Source organism: Apis laboriosa, unplaced genomic scaffold (genome assembly GCF_014066325.1).
Source record: "Apis laboriosa isolate Shangri-la unplaced genomic scaffold, ASM1406632v1 scaffold39_cov144, whole genome shotgun sequence".
In the NCBI taxonomy this organism is placed as follows: Eukaryota; Metazoa; Arthropoda; class Insecta; order Hymenoptera; family Apidae; genus Apis; species Apis laboriosa.
The window spans coordinates 1,671,485-1,691,792 of NW_025223140.1; the positions used below are offsets into that span (position 1 = coordinate 1,671,485).

Here is a 20,308-nt window from a genome sequence, read left to right on the forward strand (position 1 = left end):
TTATTTTCCCCTAAATTAAAATTCATTTTTTGAAAAAAAAATATTTCAAATCAAAAATTGCTTTGTTTCTCGCGATGATCATTAATTTCAATTTATGTTTATAACAGAATCGATGAAATATTCAGATAAACGAAATCTAAAGAAAGAATATTTAAAAGAACGAAGTTTTCAATGTCAATATCACCTTGAATGACTTCAGACATGTCAAGACTTACAAATCATTGATTTCGTCTATCTGAACACATACATACATTTCCATTAATAATAGACGAAGATCACCTTGAAATCTCATCCATCAGGATTTAAGATAAGATTTAATTTGCAACCGTAAAGAAAGTAATTTTCATTTGAAACATTCTTTTAAAAAATGAACAGTTTAAGAGACGATTTCAAATGGAACACCCTGTATATATATATGTATTTACAACACACTTTCATTTACGCATATCGATGGAACAATAGCAAGGTTACACTTTTGTCTCAGGAATACTGATTGTTTGGATTTCTTTTTCCAACAAGGAGTTTTAAAATCGAGTTTCATGAACTCTTTTCTTTTTTTTTTTTTTTTTTTTTTAAACATTCCTTTCTTCGTTGTCGATATTATATGATGTGGGATCGAAATTCAGTATACAGTACATTTTTATTTGGAATAGAATTTCTTGTGCATCGAACGAACGATACAATGCAGTTTCGTAACAAGGCTCATATGGTCATCCATTTGCCGCGCCAATAACAACAACAAACTAACAATTGCGACTTGTGTCTACATATAATCGTCGCAGATAACTTTTTTGTGGATTCTTATTATTTTATTTAATTTTTTTCTTTTTTTTTTTTTTCTATCTTCGTATTTGACACAATTGTGCAGGATGTTTCCAATTTTTAAGAAAACTGCAGGAACAGTGGTTCTCAAATTAATTAATAGTGGATTTTTAAACAAAGTATATTTCCAATTTTAATTCTTGTTGGTTCAATTTTGAGTAATTATAGGAGTAATGAAAGTGTTACAAGAAATTAATAAAAATATTGATTTTCTTTTCTTTTCAAATAATATAGAAAAAGTGTATATATATATATTTTTTTTTTGGCACGGTTGTTAAAGAGAAAAGGTTGGCTCCTATATTTTAAATTATTTATTTTATTTTTAATTTTAATTTTAATTTTGATATGAAAAGAAATCAAAAATGATATGAAAAGAATCGTTATGCAAAAATTGTATAATCTATAAATGAAAATGTAAAAGTTTGTTTAAAATGTTACAAAGTTCTAGGCTAATATTAAACGCACCTTAAATGCGTTAATAATAGAGTTCAGTATTAAATTGATTTTACTTTATTTATATATTATAACATTTTTTTTAATTTTTATATTTAATAATTAATCGTTTAAATTGTTCATATTTTTATCTGAAAAAATGATATTTCGAATTATTATAATGTAGAATTTGTTATGCAAATATTTAGATTGCATATATTTTAATGTATAATTCTATTTATAACTTTGAAAACATTTACAAACTTCACATAGTATTAATATATTCATAAGACATCTTTAGAAGGTCGATTCTAAAGATCAAAACAAACAAAAAAGTTAGTTAATTTAAATGAATAAAATAAAAATACTTGGCTCTATCTCTGTCATAAGAATATATTAATATTTTGTATACATTTTTTTTTTCTATTTTCATATATAGATTGTGCTCCTGCAATTTGATAGGAAAATAGGAAACATCCTGTATATTATTAGATTGTCTCAAAAATTCTTTCCATTTTTGTACATTTAAGAAATTATTGACATTATTTTTCATTTTTCAAGAACACTTGTATTTTTGTTAAGTATCTTTTCATAAAATTTTCATAAAATTATCATTCATATATTTTATAAAATCAATAATATTAGAAAATTATCGAGTTACAAGTTGAATAGATCTATTCTTTTATACATCTATTCTTTTACAATTATATTAAATAAAATGTACTTGATTATAAAAAAATTTATTCTTTGATACTAAAAATCTGACATGACACTATGATGATTAATGACGCGACACTAGCGCTACGTGATCATTAACTAATGGTACTTAATATATTTATTCATTCATCTATTTATGCATTACTTTAATCATTTATTATTTTTATTCTTTAAATATTTGAAATATTCTTCTATAAAACATAACATAAAACATATTTTTACTAATTATTGATATAATTATAAATCATGGTGAAAATTAATCAATTGATATAATTTTAACAGTCATCTTGATTATTTTAAATAAATCAAAATCATTTTGAAAAAATAATAGATGGAATATTAATACCATCAATTCTATAAAATTTCACAAACGACAAAATATCATTGTATGATCCATCGAAATTGCAAAAGTTCTAAAAAAACATAATAAATTCGTATAGAAAAAAAAAAAAAAAATGAAAAGAATTTTTGAGACAGTGTAATATTCGATTCCTCCCAGAGAATATCAAATTATACATTTCAATGAAAAAAAAGTGAGATTGGACATACCTTCGAAACAACGAGAACAGAATTACAGATGTCGACACCATCTTGTTATAGATTTAATTCGAAGTTCGTATTCTATCGGCAGAGTGGACAAATTAGCCTCGTGTCGACATAGACAAATGAAATTTCCTCGCTACACCTAACTATATGTCTTGGATAAAATGGAATTGTAATAAAACTTTGCCTGCTTTTGAAAAACGATCCTTGATCTCTTCTTCTACTTCGAAGTTAAGCGATAGTTTTTCTTTTTCTTCTTCTTCTTCTTCTTCTTCTTCTGCTTCTTGCTTCTTGCCTCAATTTCAAACTTCTTCGAAAGACGCATCAAAACAGGCCACTCGTCTTCCTTAGAAAACAGTTTCTTCAGAGTGTCATTGTTGAGTTTTCAGTTACGAAGACTCTGTTGAGGGAATTCAACAGCTCCTCGTTTTCTCTGCGCACTGAAATCGATTAGAATATCATATTGTTAATTTGTGCAATTTCTAAGTGATGTTATTAATTTTATTTAATATTTACGTTTCATTTTGTAAATATTATTGTATGAAAATGCTGAGTGAAATCAGATATGTTATTACAATTTTGCTCAAATGAAAATATTATTCATCAGAATACTTTTCTACTTTTATTTTCAATTTTATGAAATTTTCTATTTTTTAATAGAAATATCATTGATAATAAATATATTGTAGAAAATTAAATTATATTTTTAAAAAATTTGTAAAAAAAACAAAAATAATTATATTTAAATTAAAATAATAATAAAATTATGTTTTTTTTAAATATAGTTTTTTTTCTATATAAATTCTGATTTCACTTATATTAATAATTTATTAACGAAAAAGTTCTTTAATATTAAAATCAATTAGATATTCATTTATTCACAGAATCGATACTGTTATAATTTATTCTATTATTCCAATTTTTCCTTTATTAATTATTAATTAAACTAATAACTATTCAAATACACATATTTTTTAGATAAATTTCATTTATTTAGATTATTCTTATTTAAGTAAATTGAGCGAATATAAAACTATATTATTATACATAAAACTTATATATTTTTTTAAATATCACATTATTTGAGATTTTTTATTTATAATTAATATACTAATTTTTAGACTGCAGATTTTCATGTAGATATATATTTTTCCTATTATATATGTTTTTCTTATTATACATGAGTGATATAAACACAGAAGCTTCTATTACAAAAATAATGATAATAATGAAAATCATAAAATTTGTTTGATTAATCAAAATAATTAATCCAATTGATTAAATAAAAATCCAAGTTACTTCAAAAAAGTTCTTAAATCAATTTAGAATTTTTAATAAGATCGTAGTAAATAATATTTTTTCAGAAATAGAAATATTTATCTCATAATTTACTTAAAACTCGATTAAACTTTATTAAAATTAAGACAAATTTAAACCATTATAACTCTGAAAATAGTAATTTTTGGTTAATAGATGAGAGATCATTAGAAGCGCGGAATCTTCCTCTTTAAAACTAATTTTTTTTTATCCCAATACAACTTCCGGTTCCTGAGATATGATCGTGTAAAAAAAAGAGTAATTTTTAATTTTTTGCTATTTCCATCTTTGTCACTTATTCGGACTTTTCGCTCGTGCTTCTTTATGACCTATCGCAATAATATTTAAAAAATTTTATTAAAATTAGAAAAACTTTGAACCGCTATAACTCCGAAGATAGTGATTTCCGGTCAAATGAAATGATGAATGAACGATTATTGGAAGCGCAGAATCTTCTTCTTTAAAACGCATTTTTTTTTATCTCGATACAATTTCCTGTTCCTGAGATATCGTCGTGTAAAGAAAAGGATAATTTTTAGTTTCTATTTACTACTTTCATTCTTGTCATTTATTCGGATCTCTGACTCGCATCTAGTCACCGACCAATGCTAAACAAATGACAGATACAATTCTTGGAAAAGCGTAGTACTCATTTTCAGAAAGAAATATAGGTCACTGGGTCGCGGTCCCATTCATAACTCCCGCAGTGCCTTAAGCGAGCCTGAGTCCTTGTATCTCGGCAACCGATCCAGATATCGGGATAAAACAAAAAGTGACTTCAATAGCACGATTTTCTTTATTTCTTGAATAAGTTTTTCGCATTTTTTTTTATATAAAAAATTTCGAAGTTTCATTGCATGACTTTTGCAGTAGACTTTTATTATAATACAAAGCATAGGATATGTTTTATATATTATGATAATTTGTAAATGTATATATAGTTGAATACTTGAAGATATTTTTATTACATAAAAACCCACAGTCTATTAATCGGAATTTGAACTGAAGAATATAAAAATATACAAAAAAAAAAAATTAATTTTTTCTTAAATATATATTTTTATATTGATTCAAGTCTCCAACTTTTCAACCCCATTTCTTAATTATCTCTAAATTATTATTTTGAATAAATTTCGTCCAAGTTTAATTCCAGTATCGAACACACATTATTCTAAAAATTTTATTTCTCTCAATATCACTCGTACGATAAGGTATTTCAAAATGATAGTTTACGTCTGAGCTCGATGCTCAGCAAGCTCCTTGGAGCCCATAGGCGGGCTCAAAAACGTGCTGTGGGTTAATGTAACCACCACCACGAGTACGGAAGCCACCAGAAGGAAAATAAACGTTCCCACGATGATCATAGCAATCCTTCGATGGCGTCTCGCTTGCTCTAAAGTTCGTTCATCCTCCACGATCTTCTGTGCCTCTTTCACTACCGTTTTTAAAGGCTGGACAGAATCCTTTCTACGAGTGGAACTCGTCCTTCGTACTTTCGTTCTTCTACTCGAGCTACCTCTTCTACCATTCCCTGAACATTTTTTTTTTCTTTTGAATGGTTATTATATTTAACCCTCTTTTGGGTCCTATTACAACACAAGTGACACAAACTTCATCGAATAGAATTCGTCGGTATCAGTGACTGACAATAATATAATTGATGATAAATATATAACAGATATATTTTATTTTATTTTAATATATATAATATATATTATATATATTGTGACTTTTTTTCATTATTCTTGCAGTTAATATTATTATTAGTATTATTATCGGTGTTGATGAAGTTTGTGTTAGTTCAATGAGACCCAATTTTTCGCTTTATTCATTTAATTTATCGCATTTTATATTCTTACGTCATCTCAGAGATATATAAAACATTATATCACGTGTTTAATTGTTTGAAATGGTATAGGTATGAATCGTTAACAAAATATGTAATACAAAAATTAATATTGAAAAAATGTAAATAATCGAGAAATTTTATACGTTAATTTTCATTCTATTGAATAAATGTAATTCCATTTATGTAAAGGATTATATATGGAAAATGAATAAAAAATTATTTTGCGTTAAAACATTTGATTCTATATATCAATGTTTCCCAATATCAATGTTTTTTGATACACGATTCTCTTTTAAAGAATAAAATGAAAATAGATAAGTAAATATATATATATATTTTTTTTTTTGAGAATAATAAAAAAATATTAATTAAAATATTAAAAATTTATCATAACAAATACAAAAAAAACTAATCCGCCAATATTTTAAATTACTTGTAAATTATAAGCGAAAAAATGGTTAATTATAGTACGCAATAATTTTTTCTTATTTTATTTTTGGAAACAATAAAGCTCACCTCAAGTTTTTTAATTTTCAATTAACAAAGAAACAAACAAATTGAATCGAGTAAACATCTAAAAATTTCGAATAAAGTGTACTTCAAGTATTATAACTTTATGTAAACATTTAAAATACTCTTATAAACGTTCATAGCTGATCTTCTTTTAGTCCAATCTTTTATCTACGATTCGAATAATAAATTATCAATGTAACATTATTCTTAACTTCACCTGTTAAAATTTTGCCCAAAATTAATCATAATTTGAATATAAAATTAAAGAGAAAATCGTTCACTTGTTTCCCACCAATCGAATTTTTCACTCAAACAAATGGAAAAATAAAAAATTTCCTTCCATCCCACCCTATTACCCTTCCCAATCGGTTATATACCGAAAGACAAAATACCGCGATGCGTATTCCCATCGATCGGAAAAGTCCGATGACCCAATTGTCTCCTACCTAACGGTGTTGGCCTGCTGTTGCCGCAGCTGTTTGTCCTCGAGCGGTTCGATTGAACGCTGGAACGACGGCGTTGATCGACCACCGAATTGCTTCTGCTCTGTTTCGAGATTTTTGTGCGGCGCGGTACCTCGTCGCGTATGTAAGATGGACAGAGACGATTGCCCGTGTGGAACTCGTTCGCGAACTCGATGCACTCGAGATAAAAGGAGGCGCGTTCTTGGCCGTCCCTTGGGCACAGTATATAGCAATTGTCGATCGATCGATGGTAATTTAGGGGTCGAGGAGGGATCTCGAATGGGGTGTCGTCGTCGTGAGGAATTGTATGATCGAACGAGGCACGATTTTCCTCCATCTCTTGGTCCCGCGTTCGATTGTCACCGTTGTTCGACATATCTGATCGATTTTTTTTTAGTTGGTTTTTCTTCAACTATCTGTTGATTTTAATTTTTAAATTTTATTGGATTAAGGATTTTTTTTGGAATTTTTATTAATTTCTGCGAGAGGGGAAAAGAATATATATATATATTCGAACATTTTTTTATTTATTGATCAAATTAATTTCTTAACGAAACTTTATGAACAATGAATTATGTGAAGCAATTTTTTTTTCATCGAGAATTTTAAAGAGATGAAATTAACGATCCAAAGTTTCTTTTTCTTTAAATACAATGTTATAATAAATCGAATAAAGTTAAATTAAAAAGGAGTTTGATACTTTATCGGCTTGCTGTTAAAAAAAAGAATTGAAAAAAATGTTGATAATTTAGAGGGTTGATTTTATCTTTTATCGTTGAAAAAAATTTCTCATCAAGAAAATTGCTCTATGTGTAATGCATTATGTTCTACGTACATAAAAATATGCATTAATTTGGAATAGTTTTAAAATTTTTGAGTTAGATGAATTTCTTCGTAAAATGTAATTCGAAAGATGAAGATGAAAAAAAATTGAATAAGAAATCTTCTGATCAATTTTCTTCGTGAATTCATCACGTAATTGATAATTATTTATAAATGAAAATATATTCCAAGTGTAATCCATTATACACCCAATTTTAAATCTCTCTTTATGCAATAAAATTCTATTGTCTGTAAAATAATATTGCAATTTTAAAAGTGGTTCTTTATTTTATCATATATTTTTTTCTATTGTAAAAGGAATTATATAGAATTTTCTTAATTACTTGATAATAAATTTGTTATTATTGCTTGTCTCTTAAAATTACTATGAATTGTTTTGTTTCCATGAAATTCTTTGTATCTGTTAGTCGTTGAAAGAAACAGCAAATTGGAGAAACAGTATTGGAGTGAAAAATACGAGCTTCATACCATCAACATTAATCAATACAATGGGTGATCGTAAAATAGGCTGAACAAAGTTTGGTTAAGAACTTTTATTATCCCGACTATTATTTTCTCGGACATTAGCCTATTATTTTATATCTGTTGTTATTTCGTGTTCCAATACTCTTAATATTACGTAAAATTTTATAAAATATTTTTTTAAAAATTAAATATTCGCGTAATATTTTTAAAAAAAATGAATAAATAATAATAATAATAAAGTAAAAATTTTTTTAGAAAGCCACACAAATTTTTTTATAAATAAAATGATAACTGATTTATCAAAAAATTATTAAATAATTCTTGAAATCGAGAAAAGGATAATATTTTTTTTCAAACAAATTCAGAATTATATTTGAAATTTATATTTGAAATTAATTTTTTTTTTTCTGAGAATTCAGTAAGAAAATTTTTTTAAAAAGCCATACAAATTTTTTTATCAATGGAATGATATCTAGATTTATTAAAAAATTATTAAATAATTCTTGAGATTGAAAAAAAAATAATATTTAAAATGTTAATTTGCATTTTTATTTTTTCAAAAAATTCAGTACGAAATCATTAGATCTAAGCTCTCTCGATTTTCATTTTGATTAATTAAGTTTCAATTTTAATAGTCTTGATATAATTACAAATTTTATTGGATTTTAATGAACTTTTGCGAGTGGATGAAAATAATAGATGTTTAAATATCTGACCTATATTTGATAGAAGATTAAAGAAACACGATATTGTATTCCAGCGATAAAATTCATATTCTTGGAAAATTTATCAGAATAGAAGTTCAATTATAAAATTGTTTATTTGTATTTAGACTCCTATATTTTCTAAACTTTAGATTCTGTAAGAAAATGATAAATTTTAAAAGAGATGATATGATTTTTCAAAAGTGTTGATAGATCTTTTTTGTTGAAGTAAAATGGAACATTTTAAATCTACATAAAAATATAAAATCTTTATTTTGAAAAATGTTGAAATTGTAAAATGAGACTGTTAAATATAATTATTACAAATAATAATAATAATAATAAATTTTATAATAATAATTACATTTATTCTTTCAACGTATAAGAAAAATGTATCTAATATTTTTAAACGATTATATATGTCTCTTATTTTAAAGAATGAAGATACGTATGAATTTAAATATTCTCCTTATATTATCGATATTTATAATTAACGATATTTTTCAACGTAGATTTTTACATTTAATTGTATAAATATTAAAAGAGAAATTAATGATGATAGTTTAACATTTATTACAACGTTTGATTAAAAATTCTCTCAATGTTTTTTTAATGGAATTTTAATTTCCCTGTTTGTATTTGTTACGTACAATTTTAGTAACTTTTCAACAAAATATAATATAATCTAATATATTCAAAAATAAAAATGGTATAAAATTTTTTAAAATATAATTATCAAACGTTATTTAAAAATTATTAAACATTAAAAATATAAATATATTGAAGATAAAAAAATACTTCAACATTCGAAATTAATATTAATTTGCTCCTCGAATTTTTATTTGTCTCATTCCTTCTGTTTCTGATTCACAAAGAGATTTTCAATGTCTGAAGAAAAATTTTGATGCAAAATTTTAAAATAAGAAATAATATTGGTTTTTAAAATTTTTCTTCGTATTAAAATCAATAATTTAATAATTTTAAAAACACAAATGAATTTTTATATCTCGAGTTTCTTCTATTTCTGAATCAAAGATAAATTTTTTAATAGTACAATATTGAGAATCAAAAGATTCTTCGCACTAATAAGAAATATTTAAGTAATGGAAGGATTTCATTGGATCAAAAATTGCTCAAATACTGGAATATTCCAAGTTGAAAGAATCGCATTTTTGCAATGACGCAGTGCTTTTAAATGAACATTTCAATGGAACTTGTAAATATCCCAGTGGGACGAACGTGACGGAGTCTGACTTGAAACATCTGAAACTACTTTCTCGTTTATTAATTCTAAATGAGCTTCATTAGTGTCATCTAGTGGGATGCTTTGGAAGTTTATTCTTTTGGAATCTTTTTCCATATCTTCTACTGCAATGCTAATCGAAATTTTTACTTAATAAATAATCAATAATATAATATTACACATTTTTTTGACACGAGCAATCTGAAAAATATATTCATCGTTAAGATGTGCAAATTAAAAAATTTAAAAAATTAAAAAAAATTAGATTGAGGTAATGTTAATTACCAATTACAAAAAGTTTTTTTTTAAATAAAATTTGTTCAAGTAAATGAAATTAATTGCATATAATAATTTCAATAGATATTTTGTAAAATTAATTTTGGAATTGATCTCGAAATTAAAAAAGTAAAAAGAATCGATATAGCTGCAATTGGAAAAATAATTCGAAACTTTTGGCAAATAGTTAACACGAAATATTTAAATGTATGGAGTCATCGAAAAAGAAAATAAGGTTTGTGCAAGGATTATTATTTCAGTTATGAGAAATAAATGGAATTTAATTATAGTTGAAAAATATACTATGATATTATGTTCTGTATGCACACTTCATTTTATGTAAGTCTTAAACTTAGGAAGCAATTTGACTTACTGTTATTAATTACTCACGATCTACACTGACGCACTGCAGAGTCCAGATACGCTATATCAATAAACTAACTGTGAAGTTATCCATTTACATATCCAAACTTCATCTATTACGCTGAATTTAATAATTTATATATGTTTAATTTAATCAATTGATTATTTTTTCTTATAAGTATCAGAATAATATGTTTCTTATAATGAAATCGAAATATTTATATATTTATATAAATTTAATTTTTATGAAGATTTTATATGCATTGAAATTTTTGGATTTTTGTTCAACTTCATTCTTTCTTAAATTGCTGATACTTTCCAGAGTTTAATTATATTATACAGCACTTCTCTTCAAAGTAGAATTGTAGTAAAAATAATAAATCAAATAAAATCTTTTCTTTTTTCTTAAAGAAATATTATATTATATTATATTCTATGATAGAAATTATTTTATAATTTAAATGTACTTTAAACAATATCGCATTGCTGTTAATCTTCTTTATCTTTTTTATCTATTTCATAAATATTATTTTTAGAAATAGAAATTAAACAATACGAAGACAATTATTCAATTAACAAAAAAAAAAAAGAATGTACAATAATAATAAAAGATAAATTTATTGAAAAGCATCCATAATTCTTTATTTAAATCAAAAAAGAAAAATATATGTCATTTCTTGAATCTACGATACTTTTTTAATATTATAATAATAATAGTACAGTAGCAAGGAAAAGATAAATTTTTTAGAAAATTTTTAACTTTTAAATTAAATGTATCACTTTATCGAAGATAAAAAAAAAAATATTCTAATTTTTTAAATCTCAAATTAGAAATAATTTTCAACAACGATTTTATTTTTATATTATTACGTGATATGATAATTATTAAAAATAAAATTATAAGTTCAGAAATTCGAATGAAAATTTTGTCAAAATGAATTAATTCTTCTCTCCGTTTTCTATTTTTATTTCAAATACGATAAACATGTGACTATCATTACTATTTTAATTAAATAAAAACTAATAATTTTAGAAAATAAATTATTCACAAGTAATTCTCCCATTTCCTTTCGTTCCTTATTTATTATCATCTAACGTTCTTCAAAAAAATAAATACCAACAATTCGAAAAATAGATAAATTATTAATCTTCCTCGATTCTCTCCCTCATTTCCCATTTCCATTCCAAATGAAAACTGTCCATTCATATATACATACACACATACACTCTCAATTACCTTTTCGAGAACTTTTCGATTGCGACTCGGATTTAGCTCCGACAGTAAAAGGAAACTTTCTTTTAAACAGCCAACTCAAAAGAAGAAGAAGAAGAAGAATAAGAATGAATGTGTAACTAAGGACAGCTAAATACGTCGTGTCTATGTAGTGGACGTCACCCTTGAGTTTATTGCGACGTGTATTTTTAGCGGCGGATCTAGCAGGCCGCCTTTCCATGTCTCTTCTCTCCCCCTCATCCCTTTCACGCTGCATACGGCATCCCGCCTATGTGCTCGCGCCTGTTAACTCGCTCATACGTCCACCATCGACATGTCGATAAACATGCTCGGCCAAATATTTAGAAAATCCACGCCTACCGTCCGTGGATTTGAATTATTTGAATATTCGGCCGATGAAGAAGAAGAAGAAGAAGAAGAAGAAGAAGAAGAAGAAGAAGAAGAAAATTTGAAAAGATCGCATCCGTGTCACGATACGAAACTAAAAAACATTTATGCAGTGATGCATTGTCGATGATATTATTATTATTATTATTATTAGAGAATGTTTTTTATTTTTCGTTTTTGAAATTTTCTATTTTGCTTTTTTTTTTTCAGCAAAAATGATACGTGTAAAGATTGAACATACGTTTTTTTATAGTATTTGTGAACTTTTTTGCAAAAAAGATTTGTTATTAATTGTTAAGAATTGAGTTATATATTTAATATATGGAAAATACATCAGATACTTGTACTGTAATCATTTGTATACTTTTCTCTGTTAAATATAATTTCACTTGAATTATTGATATTGTTTTATATTATGTATATTCTGTATATTGTTGTCTAAAAGAATTAAATATATATAATGTACTATAGGTGAAATTTTGGAGATATATAGAAATAGTTTCAAGGGAGTTTGAGTATTTAATTTTCTATGAATGCATTGTTTTTAATTAAATAAATGTGATAAATTAATTAAATAAATATGATACACTGTAGATAGAATTTTTTTTAATTTTTATTATATAATATAATTAAATATTAAATTTGGAGCAATTTTTTTTATTCAATTTAAAAATGTACTATAATATTTTTGTTGAAAGATAAAAGAATAGAGATATATTACTTTAATATGATTTATCGTAATTAATCTTTCAATAAAATGCGAATTCATCTCTACAAAGAGTTAGAGAAAATAAAATCCTTATTATCGATGCTCGTGATTTTCGTTTCTGCGAAACTGTATTTCTCTTTGTTACTGTAAGACGAGTCAACAACAAGAACATAAGCTACGCAGCTCTGCTCCAGGATATTTTCTGTCAAAGGTTTATTTTCGTAATTTTTTTCTTTTTATTTTAATTTTCTTAACAAAGAAGTATATAATTTATATAAATAATTATACAAAAATATTAGTTAATCAAGAATCTCTCGTTTCTTTCTTTGTGGAAAAGAAAAATTTAAGCAATATAGAAAACTTTGTTCGAAAAAAAAAAAAAAATATAAATATAAAAGTCAAAATCACTTTAAAAAATTGTTCTTTAATACTTTTATTTTTAATTCTAAAAATAATTATTCTAAAAATAGGTTTATTAAAGATTACGTACAATATATATAATATATTATAATAATTATTATATATAATAATTCAAAAGAGAGATAGAGATTTTCAGAAGAGTGAAAATTAAATAAGAAATTTTGAGATGATTTTTCTGGAAATGCTTTGTAAAGTTTCAAGTATCATTTGAGATAAATTTCATGAATAATTATATATTTATCTGTCATGAAAAGAAATGACAGAATTTTCTTGATTACCTAATATTAAAATTAAAATAAGATATATTAAATCGCGTATTAAATAAAGAACTTTAAAAAGTGAAAAGTTAATAAGTTATTTTTAAGAATATATTGTCCCATAATTAACTCGTTTATTGAATATTGTCACACACAATTTTTATCTTCCATATAAATTAAGAAATATATTTGCAGAAAATGTTGTATTAAATTTAATTGTTGTATTAATTTAAGTAGATCAGAAATAGATTATTTCAATGATATTATAGATCGCATAAATTAGAAGATATATTTTTGCAGAAAATTTGTAGAATCGTTGCAGTGGATTATTTTAAGAGATAGATTTGGAAAATTTGTAGAATTTGCATTAAATTTTGTTAAAATGGATCAAGAATATTCATGGAACAAGAATTAAATTATTTCAATGATTGATCACATAAATTAATTTGCAGAAAGTTTGTAAAATTGTTGCATTAAATTTAAGTTGAATCAAGAATATTCATAGAACAGATTATTTCAGAGAATTAAATCTTCTCAGCACAGATTGTCTAGTCTACTACATTAGTCGCACGTTTCACTTGGGAAATTGATGGCGAGGAAAGGAAACTGGCTCTAATTGATTCATTCCTCCTCGGTTTTCAACTCTCATTCTAACATGCCAACCTTCTGTCATTCTTTGATTTACAAGTGTGAGAGATGGTGAATTGTAATTTGGAATTTTTAGAAATATCAATTGGTTATCTGAGATCACGTTACAAATTGATTAAAACTTTCATTTTTGTAAAATTATTAAATTCCATTAAATTTTTATATTAATTGTTTCAAAAGTTTATGTGAAAAATGATTTTTTTGTGATAATATGTAATTATTAATGATATAACATCCATTAATGATATGTATATTATTTGAATTATATTTACTTAATTATATTTATTAATAATTTAGAATTTCATAAGATATTAAAGTTTATTGCAATATTATAAAAATTTATTTAAAATTACGATAAATGTTGCTAGAAGTATTATTATTTCCTATAAATGTATAATAATAGTAATTATTTTTAAAAGTTAATTTATGTGATCTATAATTGATATGAAAGATAAATAGCTAATGAATATTTAAAACGACATGAAAATTTTGGTATAATTTTAAAATATTATATTTTAAAAATTTTTTTTGCAAGATATTTCACAAATCTTTGAAAGATTCGATTAATAATTATTTCCTTCTTGGACAAATTGTCCAATAATAACAATTTTATTTTATAATCATTAGAAAAACTTTCACTATTCCACTTATTAATACTCTCCACTATATTCTTAACACTTTTTTTATAACAAAAATAAATTTCACTGTTTTTCATGTTTATTATATAAACATAATAAACTGAATCAATTTCACCATCCCTAAAGATAAAAAATTCTTCTCCATCTCATCTCTCAAAGGTATAGATAGATCCATATATATTGTAATCTCTATTTCGTGAAGAAAAGAAATACTAAATTCAATTCTTTTTTTCTAGAAAAGAAGCATAGATACCCCGTTAATATCGAAGGTATAGGCGGTTGTATTTCCGGTTGTATTTCATGCGGTTATATCACCTGTTACGCTTGTCGCTCGGTTGTCCCCGTTTCTCCGAATACACTGTTGACATTATTATGCGAATGTCCTTACAACGGCGAAACCTACTATACGCTAATATTGGTAACGAGTACACGAGTACTATCGATTATCGATATCTGACGCAGTCAGTGCAATGAGAGGAATCACAGAGCAATATCCTAATTCGTAAGGAATTTCGATTTCTCGTCAAGATTTCACAAGTTTTTCTTCTCTCGAAAAAAAAAATTTTCCATTACGATATCTTCGTTAACGTCGTTCGACGAATATCGTCATGGCGTCCATTAATAAGGAACGGTGTTCAATCAACGATCATGATGGAATTTCATTTTTTTTTTTTTTTTATATATAGATCGAGAATACATCACGAAGGTAATATAAAATATAATAAGTTGAAAGGCTTGACCTTGGGAGGAACAGGAAATGTAAACAAAAGATTTGACCTTGAGAGTCTTAACAGGAAAGGTCATGAGATAATTTTGAACAGATTTTTGATTCAAAAATTTTTAGTGATCATTTTTTTGTCGTTTCACAGGTCTGACAAATATCATCTGTGTCTCTTGATGAGGAGCATTATATTTATAAATTGATTATGATGATATTGGAAAAAAATTTTGTCAATAAGAGATCCTAATATCTTTTTCATAAGTATCTTTAACGTCGAATATAATAATTTCTTTAACATTTATTTTGTTCTTTTTCTTACAAAAATATTAACAACTTTCGAGTTTTCGAGTTCTTGACAAAATTGGTTGCCAAATTAAATCGCGTAGTCAAATGATTTTGAATTTTCATTTTACCGTCATTTTTACATTTTTGTCATATTTTTTTCATTTTATTCATTCGTTCGAGAAAGAAACAAAATTGAATGAATTTTGTTAATGAAAATCGTAATTTATTAATTTTACAATTTATTAATTTTGGACAAGAGAAAATTACTGCATTAGAAACAGACAATTTTATGGAAAGATGACAATTTTACGGAATAATCGATATTCTTTTACGATTGAATACACATTCGCTGTAATTTCGCACAAATTCTATCAACTAGTCGTCATCCATTCTAATTGTTTCGACTCGTTTTCAACAAACGATCAAGCGAAATCATATCAAGAATATTGAGATCGCCGGTAAACCGATTTCACGATTCCACGATTCAGATTTTCATTTGACTTCGCTTGTCAATTCACTGTGTGAACCTTCTCATTGGATTACGCGTGATATCGACTGTTGCCCGATTCCATGAGTGATCTGACTGTTAGTGTGAATCAAGCTTTATTCACATTGCGAACGAATCAATCGTTTTACTGTTTTATGTAATTTTATATATATATATATATATATGTGTGTGTGTGTGTGTGTGTGTGTGTGTATAATGTATACAATAAAATCAATGATTTGTTCATTTTTGATCTCAATGATCAGCTTTGTCAATAATTAGAATACGTGATGAATTCAATAATTAAACTATTAAGCAGATTAGAAATCTCAATAGCATGTTTATATTAGAGTAGTGGAGTTAATTTTTTTTTATCATATATATGAGGAAAAGCCAAGTCCAAATCAAGAATGGGAAAAAATGTTGGAGAAGAAAAATTATAGAGAAAAATATTTTAAAAAATCAAGGTTTGAAGATTTTTTTATTTTTATTTGATTAGATAGCTATAGCTATCTTTTTTTTTTTTAAATAAAATGTAAATGTCTTAATCTTCAAATTAGAATTTTTTTTTCATTTTATAACAATGACTTGTGATTCTTTTCACAATTCAATAAAACGATAAAAAATCCTTTAAAAAATCCTGTTTACGGAAATTAATCCGTAACAACTATTTTAACTTTTACGATATTGTTACTTTTAGCAAACTGAGCAGATCAAGCGTGTGTTTAGATCTTCCTAATTTTTCGATTCAAAATTATTTCATTTTAAAAAAATCTTACATATATCTTGCAAAAAGACTCGAAGAAATAAAATCGAAAAATGCAGCTTCAACATGGAAGCATTGAAATAATTTTCAACGTGGAATATTAAAATTTTAATTAAAATATATATATATATATATAAAATGTAAAAATATTTTAAGAATGAAAAAATGATTTCCAGAATTTATAATGATAATTTTCAGTTGCAAGAAAAATTAACAAAGTTCGTTCAAAGAAGTTTAAAGAAGAAAAATGAAAAAGAATGTTTGGGAAAAGTTTGAGGAAAAGTTTTACATAAAATTTACGTTATCGCAGCAGTTGCTAATTTTCTAAATGAAAGAATACGTTCGTAATCGTTTATTTAAGAAAGAAAAAAGGCGAGGAGAATAAAATATCATCTTGACATCTTGAAAGACATTTTAGAAACAAATTTTCTGATTCAAAAATTTTAAAATAATCTTCGACGAGCGTTGAAGAAAACTAAAATGGGGAGAGGAGGGGAGATGGTAGAAACGAAAAGAACGTTTTATGCGGAAAAAAATTTGTGGTTCGACAGTTCGAAAAATAACTTTTGTTCAGGGGGAGGCAAAAATACGCAAATTGTCGTTAAAGAAAACAAGAATAACAAAGAGGAAAAATTGTCTAGGTGCGAAAATGTTGAAATTTATGTTACTAAAATACAAGTATAATTTATTTGGAATAGTAACTTTCGACGTGAAAAGATACGTAAGCAGTCAGTTAAAGAAAACAAAAGTAATAAAGAGGAAAACATATCGATACCAAAAGTTCTGACAAGATTTATATACTATCTTTTAGAATCAATTGAAATATAAAAACTTTGAAACACAGAAGAAAAATGATAAAAATGAAAAGAGAAAGATCTTGATGCAAAAATAAAAAAAAAATTACTTTATCCAACTTTGTATAAATTTTGTTTAAAGTAAGAAGAATGACAAAGAAAGATAAAAGGATTTAACATTATATAATGTATAACCATGTACAATTTTAATAACAATACATATAAATGCTATTGCATTTTGAAACGAATTTTTCCTATTTCATTGTATATATAGAAAAATGTGATTATACAAGAGAAATTCATTTGCAAAATCCTTCTATTGTTACCCCTATTTCAAAAAATATTCATCTTCCATGTTTCGAAAGTTTACTTTTCCTAGTTCTCTCTATTCGATCGTTCATCGAATAAAAATGACAAAATAATATTTCAAATATACATTTTAATAATAATAATACAAAATACAAATGAAATTAATAATTTCCAAAAGTCTATTTTCTAAATTCCTAAACTGTCATTCAAAAATCAAAATCGACAAAGAGAATAAAAAAAAATATATTAATTTTAATATTGAAATAATATAATTATTAATAATATATCTTTAGTATTTTAAATATTTCTACAACAAGTTCAGAAAAATTTATTTTTTCCCTGTGTAATTATTCATCGAATGACAAAAATAAGAATAAAAATAATATTTCAAATATATATCTCGATAACAACACATCTCGATACAAAGATTATGTATTTCGAAATGAATATCTCATCGCAAGAAATCCATCATCCTCCAATTTGCTGTAGAAAAAAAAATCAAGCTACTTATTCATCCACTTTCCTTTCTACAATCATTCGAATATAACAAGAATGACAAAGATCGGATATAAAAAAAACACGAGGCTTTGAAATTCGATTATTCTTGAAACTTCGTCGAACCAGTAAATTCAATGGCACATGATACACATTTCTGGCGCGCGATGTGCGTCAATGGAGGCGATGCAGGAACATTTGGGGAATCGAAGAAGAAGAAGAAGAGGAAGAAGAAGGCTCGAGGCGCGTACGTGATCGAATTGGATATCGTCTGAACGCATAGGCGAAAAAGAGCAAGGCAGTGGTTGCTATCCGCTTTTATATACGATGTTTTAATGACGCACATCAAAATCGAACGATAGAGAAATGTGACTCGGCCGTGCATACACACACACACACACACACACACGTACATATATACACGCATACACAGGCTTGACCTGATTCTAGGTGAATGCATAATGGTGTAAACGTATCGTGGAAAAGTGTCGAACCGTGAGGGGGAGACGTTATGCGAACGATTTCGCAGGTGCGACCTATACCTCTCTTTCTCGATCGATCGATCGATCCGAAAAGTAAGCAAACGCGTGTTTTATAGATGTTTTCGTTTCATGGTTGCCGCATTTATTACGGGCTATTCCATTTCTTTTTTTCTTTTCTTTCTTTTTATCTTCACATTGTTCAGATTTAAAGGGATTATTTATCAAATTTATCTCGATGTAATTTTCACTTGAATATCTGATGAATTTTGTCGAATTTAAATTTTTTTTTGTAAATTTTTGTATTTTAATATTTTTTCTTTTGGATATTTAATTTTTCTTTCTTATTACGATTCTATTTTTCTTTTATGTTCTTTTTTTTTTTTTATATTATGATTTGAATATCATGCGTTTTCTTTGACAATTTATCAATTTATTTATTTATTTTTTCATTTAGTATATTTGTATAAAATATTAAATTTTATTTAAATTTTGTGATTATTCTTTTTTAAGGAAGTATTCTTTTATTTTTTTATACGTATTATTTAAATTTGATAAATATTATGTTTTTTCTGTGAAAATTTTCTATGTCAGTGTAATTTATATATGAAAATATTTAAATATGTAAATTTACAATGTTTAAATTTAAATTTTCATTCTAAAATTTGTTATTTTAGGGTAATTTTTTTTTTCCTTTCACATTGTGAATCATGATATCCTATTTCTCTTAAATTGATTTACACATTTTTTACTTGAAAATATATAAGCTTGATTATTAGATGTTTTCGTTTTAAATTTATTATCGAAAGATGTCTCTACAAAATACTGCTCAAGTTTTATACACGTTGCTTGAATAACCAAACATTTTTCTTTTCAAGATATTAATGGTATTTATGTATCTAATAATACATAACCATTCTGTATATTTTTCATTATACTAATAACGGCTATGAAATCTCTTTTTCGAATTTTTCTTTTTATCCTTATGATGTTTCTAATCGTTGTATTTATAAATAAATGAATAATTCATGTTATATAAACTTTAAAAAAAGAAAAATAAATGAAATCATAAATCTTGAAAATTTACAAAAGAAATTCAATATTTATTATTATTGCCATTTAAATTTG

At 25.3% G+C, this 20,308-nt stretch overlaps 1 protein-coding gene across 1 annotated transcript in view; it reads right to left on the reverse strand.

The window, feature by feature from the left end:
- Positions 1-2,295: 2,295 nt before the first annotated feature.
- Positions 2,296-20,308, reverse strand: part of LOC122715658 (lateral signaling target protein 2 homolog) — a 38,133-nt gene continuing 20,120 nt past the window's right edge. Inside the window, exon 4 of the mRNA XM_043938006.1 lies at positions 2,296-2,954. Within this exon, the coding sequence (XP_043793941.1) occupies positions 2,878-2,954 (77 nt within the window). The 3' untranslated portion in view covers positions 2,296-2,877. The remainder of the gene's footprint in view (positions 2,955-20,308) is intronic.